Source organism: Vollenhovia emeryi, unplaced genomic scaffold (assembly GCF_000949405.1).
Source record: "Vollenhovia emeryi isolate VEMERY1.0 unplaced genomic scaffold, V.emery_V1.0 DF939207.1, whole genome shotgun sequence".
Classification (NCBI taxonomy): Eukaryota; Metazoa; Arthropoda; class Insecta; order Hymenoptera; family Formicidae; genus Vollenhovia; species Vollenhovia emeryi.
The window spans coordinates 702,549-711,569 of record NW_011967159.1 but is presented as its reverse complement, the minus strand read 5'-3'; the positions used below and the strand labels follow the sequence as shown (position 1 = coordinate 711,569).

The 9,021-nt window shown below is 40.3% G+C and overlaps 2 protein-coding genes across 3 annotated transcripts in view; one reads left to right on the top strand and one right to left on the bottom strand.

Annotated features, from left to right (window-relative positions):
* Nucleotides 1–849: 849 nt before the first annotated feature.
* On the top strand, nt 850–3,069 carry LOC105561453 (yrdC domain-containing protein, mitochondrial). 2 transcript variants are annotated; one of them, XM_012011447.1, is made up of 2 exons: nt 850–1,006; nt 1,734–3,069. In XM_012011447.1, exons 1-2 carry the CDS (start codon nt 944–946, stop codon nt 2,496–2,498), a joined length of 828 nt encoding a protein of 275 aa, XP_011866837.1. In that variant the 5' UTR covers nt 850–943; the 3' UTR covers nt 2,499–3,069. The 2 variants fall into 2 exon arrangements, with proteins under 2 accessions (XP_011866837.1, XP_011866838.1); XM_012011448.1 differs by lacking the exon at nt 850–1,006 and adding an exon at nt 1,020–1,131.
* Nucleotides 3,070–4,279: 1,210 nt separating this feature from the next.
* The window catches only part of LOC105561452 (protein LMBR1L), an 11,827-nt gene continuing 7,085 nt past the window's right edge, over nt 4,280–9,021 (bottom strand). The window contains exons 2-9 of the mRNA XM_012011446.1: nt 7,244–7,508; nt 6,845–6,948; nt 6,645–6,771; nt 6,216–6,284; nt 5,945–6,074; nt 5,495–5,849; nt 4,899–5,130; nt 4,280–4,609 (exon numbers count right to left, since the gene is read on the bottom strand). Of these exons, the coding sequence (XP_011866836.1) occupies nt 4,353–4,609; nt 4,899–5,130; nt 5,495–5,849; nt 5,945–6,074; nt 6,216–6,284; nt 6,645–6,771; nt 6,845–6,948; nt 7,244–7,508 (1,539 nt within the window). The 3' untranslated portion in view covers nt 4,280–4,352. The remainder of the gene's footprint in view (nt 4,610–4,898; nt 5,131–5,494; nt 5,850–5,944; nt 6,075–6,215; nt 6,285–6,644; nt 6,772–6,844; nt 6,949–7,243; nt 7,509–9,021) is intronic.

Below are 9,021 nucleotides of genomic sequence, written 5' to 3'. Positions count from 1 at the left end.
TAGTAACATGCAGGATTGCAACCGAATCTGATATATTTTCTCAGATTCTCATCAGATTTCTCATCAGATTCGGTTGCAATCCTGCATGTTACTAGACCGGTTGGGTTAACCGGAGCTTGGTGAAAGTTGCCCTAAAACGCCCAGCGTGGCCGCTCCAGGGGCACGATTCTTGAATTTATTCGAAGGAGAAACGTATACGAAAATTCTGCTCTTACAGAAAAGTTGCAAGTTGATTGGCTATTCGCATGGCTTTAACCAATCGACTTTCAACTTTTCTGTCAGAGCAGAATATTCGTATACGTTTCTTCTTCGAATGATTTCGAGAATCGGGCCCCAGGTTTCTCTCTGCTTCTGCTGATATTATTATATTTTGGGGAAATTTTGACGAAATACGACAAATTTGGGGAAAACTGCTGAACACGTTGGGGAACTTGAGTTTTAGCCATCTGGCAACACTGGGACTTAGTTGACGTTCATTTCTTCAGAGGGAGCATTTGTTTCTAAGCTGGAGTCTGGAATTCTGGATGGCCGCTTAGATTTCTAGCTCTCTTGGCTGAACTCGGCACTCGGGTTTTTCTCTACTTTCACGCGACATCATCGTGGCTCTGTAAATGCCGCTGACGGGGGAAGCATGTAGCTCTCGGGAACGAAGAATAGCGATACAATTCTGTCCGTACTGTGCTAATCTTCTCAGGTTCCGGGAAGACCCATTGGACAATCGATTCGCGTGCCCCACGTGCCCGTACATCTACACCATAACCGCGCCGGTAATCGTGCGCACCTACTTCACGGGTAAGAAGCGCGCCGATATTTACGACGCCGAGTCCGCGTTGATGGGCATGCAGACGACGGAGGAACGTTGCCCCAAGTGCTCGCATCCGCGCGCCTACTTCAAACAGCAGCAGACGCGATCCGCCGACGAGCCTATGACTACCTTGTACAAATGCTGCAACCACGCGTGTGCTCATACGTGGCGGGTCGATTGAGCTCGCGAATTCATTCGCAGGTAAATTTACCAGATAATCGCAAGAACGACCTTACAAAGGCAGGAGGCAAGGGGACAATTAGACCTGAGTCACTCTTTAAATTGTTGCTGACTTCTGAGGAAACTCAAAGAAAAATGGAATGAAGGTTAGAGCTGTCTCACTATAGGTTGCATAGAATTGCGTCAGAAGGTGAATGTTGTGCGTGGTCTACAATACGTGGAGTAAGGGAGAGCCCTAACTTCTAGCTTTTGGTGTAAGGAAGCTGAAATACGGGCATGATTTTTAAAATAATTGTAACACTGATTGATGGCATTTTGATTCACCGAGAGTAAGCCTAAGAGCTGAAGTAGGAGTAAGAAATAAGATGGATTTATTTCCTTACTCCTACTCCTTACTCCAGCTTACTCCATGTATTGTAGACCAGCCTTAAGAGAAGTACTTACCATTCTCGAATGAAAAGTAATTTTTTTACAGCAATCAAAATTATAAAAATAAAATCCAAAATTAGATTGTCATGAAACTTTGATAAAAACGGGAAAAAAGGTACAAACACGATTGCAATGGTCTAGAAATCAAATATGTGGGCAAAGAACTTTTATCATTAAGGAAAATTCAAAATGAAGGAACATACCTCGCATGTTACGCTGCCTACTAATTTAGCAGAAACCTATCTTATATTAGGAGGCTTCCCTCCACTACTTCACCCACCTCTAAAAGAAGGTTCTGCAGCTTCTGGTTCTTCTCCAGGTGCGGAGTTGTTGGAGCGTTCGATACATTATGAGTCCCGGCTCGATGGGCCCCATGAAAATCTTCATGAATAGAGCCAGAAGGGAAATGAAGATGCTCGGGTCAGACGAGAAACACTTGTTCTGCGGCGGCGACCGGAGCGTCGCAATGGCGGCGGAAATGTTGCGGCAGGGTAAGGTGATCGCGATACCAACGGACACGGTGTACGGTCTGGCTTGCCTGGCCACCAATTCGCAGGCGGTCCAGCGGCTGTACAAGATCAAGCGACGGAGCGAGCAAAAGCCGCTGGCGATCTGCTTGAGCAACGTCAAGGAGATTGGTGCGTGGGGAGTGATGGACGACATCCCAGTCAACATGCTAGAGGCCTTACTTCCCGGACCCTACACGATCTGCCTGCGACGCACGCCCGCCCTGAACCGGGACCTGAATCCGGGCCTCGACACCGTCGGCATCCGCGTGCCCAACGACAAGTTCGTGCTCAGCGTCGCACAGATTGTCGGCCCGCTCGCGCTTACCAGCGCCAACGTCAGTAGCGAGCCGAGCAGCCTGCATCCGGACGAGTTCCGCGCGCTGTGGCCGGAGCTCGGCGGCGTCTTCCACAATTCCAGGAATTGCAAGAAGCAAACCGAAGCACGCCGGATTGGCTCCACCGTGGTGGACGTGTCGAGCCCGGGCTGTTTCACGGTCGTGCGTCGCGGCATCAACGCGGATCTTATCGTCAAGACACTAGAGAAGTTTGGTCTGAGCATGACCACGGCGGAGTAGCGATGTGTAATTAAACTCGTATTATTCAGTGATGGATACATATATTTGTGAATTGTATTTAACTGAATAATGTTAATTTTTGTACAGCTTCGAAGATATAAATATAACAGATTTAAAGTACTTCATAATCATTATCAGACCAACGCAAAGTAAACCGGAAGAAAGGTACGTCGACGCGAGAAAGTCGTGCGCATTAAAAAGTGTGTAAATATCTGTAAAAATCTGACTAGAACTAAAACATGACGGATTTAGATACCTGGAGATATCCTAGCGCCTTGATGGAAAATTCTGTGGCCTATAATAGGATCGACAATTAATTAATACAGAAGTCGCGATATTTAATTCTCATGATATTGAGAGGGAGAAACTACCATCTGTGATATCGTTCGAAAGACTTGTTTTAATAAAACGAAATATTCTTCGAAATTTGTATTATAATTTCCTATTTATAAAACAATTTCGTCAGCTTCTTTCATCATTTTATCATGTCTAAAATATCGTGACGACTCGTTACAATATATTGTGTAGACACTTTGTACAATTAGAATATACATATACAAGTCTCTGAAAATCTTATTTTATTGCGATTTATTCAGTCTAAGAACATTTCGTATGAGATGTTAAACAATTCCTTACGCTTTCGTTATTATCTAATTGATAGTATTTCTTAGGTTTTTCATTTCTAGCAGTCATTAAAATTTATTATTTAAATTGAAACTGCGCTTGCTTCTATACGATTGGAAATTATAAAATAATGTTCGGAGGCAAATAAACATTCATCGAAAATTCTTTCCACGAAAGATAGATTCTTGCCTGGCCATCGATGAAAAATTTTGTACACCTTGTACAAAATATCGTATCCTCCTTGCAGTCCTTACTTTCGTAATAAACAAATCATGCAATCGTGACGTGCATATGCATATATATATGTATATACATATGTATATACAACAATATATATTCATATATTGTATATATACACATAATACACTCGTTCAATCGCTAGGTCCTCGTTCCGGGCTTGGACAAAAAACATGGTTTTAAAAATAGCATTAATGTAATAAATAAATATTTAATGCTATTGCGGATGTGACCGTCTTCTGTCCTTATCGGACTATGTCCTTGACTGGTCTCGCGCGTCCTAATTACAAATAATCACTAGCGTTTGCTTATTCTAAGCGATAGAGGCTCTCACGAAAGTTTCGTTGGCTCTTCAATGCAGCAATTTTCGACGGCGCGAGGGCACAAGCACGCGATTAAAAATATTTGGATCTTAAAAACAAAGAAAAGCTATTTCACGATTACATTTAGATCACAGGTGATTTCAATGCAACCGGTTCAAGTATCTTAGAAAAGCCAATCTCTTAAGCACGACGCAAGACATCTTCATTTAAATATACTGTCATATATTTAATATATTTAGATTTATAAGTTCTTAAAAAATTAAAAGAAACGAGCAGTTTCGGAATCGTGGAATACGAAAATACAAAGGACTTCGGCGTAATTGCTCGAACACGTGAGGATCTAACGACTCGGTCCAGTCCAAGAATTTAAGAGCATCGAAGGATTGGCACGTCCAAAGATCCGCAAATTCGAGAACACTCCGCAACCGTTCTCCTACGTCATATGTCGTACAATAATATAAATTGCTCATGTCTTCGAAGCCCGAGAGGTTCTTTGTAATTCCACATTCAAGAACATAAAAACCATGCAAACTTTCGCAAGGTCCCGACACACACACACACACACACACACACTCTCTCTCTCTCTCTCTCCCCCTCCCCTCCTCTCTCTCTCTCTCTCTCTCTCTCTCTCTCTGCTTACCTTAATTATATAATAATATAACAAATCAGTCTAATCTTCCTTTGTAGAAAACATCCCTGGTGACGAATATTTCTTCGCATCGGCGGTGACGCTAGTAGTTCTAAAGATGCCGAGCAGGCTGCTCCTCAGACGGGCATAAATCTCCTTACGCACGGTCGCCGTGAACTTGGTGGTCAGGCAGCTGATCGCTGCCGCCGCAAAGATTATATTGTAGAGAAGCACGAGCTTGAAGTTACCAAGCCATTCAATGCGTCCAAAGTCACCCAGAAGATCAAAGTTTGTCATTCCTGGGAAAAGCATAAACCAGAAAGAATGTGAGCAAGCAATAATAAAATGCCATATATGTGTAAAATGGTTTGTTTGAAGGGTATAATTCTTTAGAATTACTTCCTTTAATTGACAGACAATAATTTCATTATTCATTTTGTTATCTACAATCAGTCGTGAAAGTAAGCAATTTTCTTAATTATCGATTATCTATTATAAATTATTTACTATTATCTTAGAACATATATATAATGGCCGGGACTGAGACGTTTTTGTGGGATAGAAACATTGAGGCGATTCATGTCTTACCTAAAACTCGCGATAATAGTGGTAATGCTGAACTTAGCACGAGCAAAAGAGCGCAATTTGCGATGAGATGAGTGAGCGGCGTGGAACGAAACCTTGGTTGGACGATTCTCACGCCCGGCAAAGCGTACAGGCCGATTGCACTAGTTACGGCCAGGTAAAGAATTACCGCTACCTCGATTGCTGCACCGACGGGCCCAAGCTTAGACAGGGAGCTGATGCCGAGCGTAAATTGCTGTCGGGATAAAAACGAATAACATCTTCAAAATTATTCGAGGTAAAACTACAATTCGTGCTACGTAAACGAGAATAAAACAACCGTGAGAAAACGATACCATCAATCGATTCGATTCATAAAGACCAAATGAAATCATTAAGTGTTAAATTTACATGCAAAGTAAATTATTTCAGACAATCTGTAATTCTTTTCTTTTTAGCAATTATTTAATTACAGTACGCAAAATTAAATTCAGCATTTTCACATTAATTAGTGTGACGTTGACTGCAATTATATAATATACGTATAATGAATACAATTATAATAATAATTACAGCGCAGAATTCATGAGTAGAAAGTCGATTAATTTAAAAGTACATACTCTGGTGCTTAACGGCAACGCCTTGATGCCTATTAGCAATTCTATAGTGTTTTGCACCGCTAATAGGGCCGTGGCGGTTGACAGAACGAGCAGCGCCAGCATCGCTACCGGGTAAAGTAACGTGCGCCGGACCCACCAGGTCCTCCGCTGTTGGTCCAGCAGCTGTCGCCGCCTCTGAACGTCGTTCAGCCGTTGAGAAAGTCCCTTCTGCAGAGCGCCGTTCCTCAGACACAGCAAACCTGGACTTATACACAGCAGCGGCTCGTCGTCCTCGTGCGACCAGCCGCAGCTCATCGCTGGCGACATCGGCACCGGCGACACGTACGACTTGCCCGTAGCTTTTACGTGCTGCAATCTGAACAAACGTTGAATTAGACGGAAAACGAGACTAGTACAAAATTGCAATACTCGATGTAGATAAGAGATGCAAGGAAAAAGATAGATGCTCACCTCCTACGGATACAATCTTCCTCTAATCTATACGCGAAGAACTCTTCGTCCAAGTTCTTCAAAAATTGGGGTTTAACAAGAAACGACCCCACCACGTCAAACAGTCGTACGAATCCCACTGGAGTGCATACTAAGGACAGAACGATTCAGCGAATTAAAGTGACTTATCGGACAAAGAAATGTACACATAAATATTATATTTGACAATTATAGCAAATTAATTTTTCTGTGCCGCGAATAGCGGAGTTATGCGAAGATGCGTGATACTTACGCAATAGCATTACTACGCCGACAAACGAGACGCATGAGTACAGGAAAGGCAGATAATAACTCCATAAATCTGTAAAGTAAATGGTGTCAGGTTTCATTCGACGTCGTAACTTTATCGCTCTGATATATCTAGACTGTATGCATATAAGATTATTAATCAAAGGACTGTACAATATGTGATAATGTAAGGTGAAACAGTGTAAAGTAGGGCAGATAAGTTGAGCAGATGTTACGTATTGGATATAAGAGGAGAATTATATAGAATTTAGAAATACGTTAGCGTATGTGTGTGTGAAATTAATGGAAGATGGGTGTGTATTAAGTTTTTGAACTGTAAATCAAGTCACCACGTCTTGGCAGTAAATTGAAGCGACTAAAATTATCGTCTATCTTTAAGATTATCAATCTCGCGTGTGATATGTATACTTACTGAGCAACGTGTGCAAACTTGAGTTTTGATAATCCAACAGGGCCGACAGGACATAGGTCATTCCCAGTACGAGAGTGCCCAAGAGACAGAGAACCGTCACTGTCTCGTAGACCCGCGCCATCACGCCCTGCAATCGTGACGTGATTATGAAAGGTGAGACATAAGGAACTCGTTGGAAGTCCTTCGGGATTTGGTCTTACCTTTTTATGGCCCTCGAAACCTTCCGATTCCGTGAAGAGATAGGCGAAAGGCAGAAACACGAAGAGCGACAAGTTCGAAAATAGGAACACGTGGTTCCATAGACCTGTCGATTAAGAAATTACATCGTTACGACATAACGTTCACACGAGGCTGGAAACTAAGAACTCGAGATGATTATATCGCATGAATTCATCGAGGAATTTAACTAAAAACTGTGTTACTTTTTAATGAAAATGATTTTTCACTGCATTTTTACTGAAATATTAATAATATATAATACTTCTATCAAGGTAGCGCTTTTCTATCTTTTTAAATGTGTACACCTGTTTCTTAGATAACTCGAGAATAAATCGTGTTGAAATATATTTTTTCTGCAATTTTTCAGTTGAAGATTTTACCTTGGATAAGGGAGCTGTTGAGCCACTTGACGTAGTAGCTGTTTGGATACAGGATGAGGACCTCATTACTGACGATAGACACCGGAAGTAGGAGGGTCGCGCCGACGGAAATCGCCAGGGCGACCGTACACAGCCAGAGGCTGATCCTGTACACGGTGGCCTCATCCTCGTCCACTGACAAGTAATCCTCGCGATCCCGGCGCCTAAAACGCGCTATCAGCGCGTAGCTCGAGATGTATAGCAGCAGGAAAAGCAGCAGGTATATCTGCAAAGACACCGTTCATTGCACACCTTGCATCTCAATAGTATATTAATAATTATGTTATTGTACATAAAAATTTATATTTTTTAAATAAATTTTGAATAGATGTTTTTTTTAATTAATACTTTTAGTACTGCATAGATTTAAAATCATTCCAGAGTTCTTGATTAGTTTTCAAAAATTGTTCTGACCATTAAAGACATGAAACTGAATTTTAAAAATATGGGGGACTAACTTCGTGCAGCCTCTTATTGTCGGAACAAAAATTTTATTGGAATACTGGATAGATATCACATAGTTCTGGGGAGTTCTTGATACACAGTTTAAAAATAGTTTCGTTCGAGAAAGTAAAAAACATTGAAGTTGAATACCCAAAAACAGTACTCAATAAATACTTATAAATACTTAAAAAAATATTAATTTCATGCAATTTCATCATAAAGATTTTTGGTAGAATGCATTCTAGCAAAAAGCGGTTTCCTGTGGATGAGTTTAATTTACTGATGGCTCCCCATGGACAAGTGTCGTGCCAATGGAGAGGTAAACTTTTTTTGTATATTTTATTGTTGACTCTTTATAATCATGTGACTTCGTTTTGCCCCTTTTGTGTAGGTATTTTAATTTTCTTTATTTATTCCATGTAACTATTTCTCTCCATTTGCTGCGTTGATAAGGGTCCAAAGAAAAGACCGAAGCATACGCGTTTTTTGTTAAGAAATCTGTTTAATTAAAGTTTTCATGCGCTCCAAGTACCGCACTTGGCTCTTATTGTCTTATTTCTCCAATATCGAAAAATGTTTTTGTTCTCGTAGGCAAAAATTAGAAGCTTTACATTTTTAGCCAATACACAATTCCGTTTACGAGGCGCGATTCTTAAAATATTTAATATCAATGTCATTATTAAAAATAATGACTTTTATTTATATAATTATAAAATAAATAATATATAGTATTTATTTTATAATTATATAAATAAAATATATAAATAAAATAAATTTAAAAAAATTTTTAATAAAATAAATAAAATAAAATATTATTTTGCATTGTTCGAATGTATAATAAATCACCCTTAAAGTTTCGAAAAAATCGGCTTAATATGTTAATTAAAAAATCCTTTACACGAACACTCTAAAAAATAGTGGTGCGAAGTTTCATTCAAGTTTCAGTATACCCACGTAGTTAAATAACTCGGTGTGAATTTTAACATTGAAAGTGTGAAAATCATTCACGCCAACAAACGCGGTGTCAACTTTGATGCCTATATTGTTTTGTTTTCACGACATGCGATGTAACCGTCGTGACGACGCCACACGTAACCATAATAGAACAATCAATCGCTACGTCGTTTAGGTATCGCGTATGTATGTATTCATACACGTCGTTCACGTTTACAGTGTGAATTTCCCACACTAACCAGGCAATGTTAATTTCACATCGATAAGGTGAGAATTATATAAACCCCTGTACGGGTATTTCCACGCCATCGGTGAGAATTCACATCCATATCTCTTACTTG

Coding starts and splice junctions, on each gene's coding strand:
- LOC105561453 (XM_012011447.1), top strand. CDS start 944: ATGCTGCAACCACGCGTGTGCTCATACGTGGCGGGTCGATTGAGCTCG. Junction 1,007..1,733: donor GCTCGCGAATTCATTCGCAG/GTAAATTTACCA, acceptor GTTCTTCTCCAG/GTGCGGAGTTGTTGGAGCGT.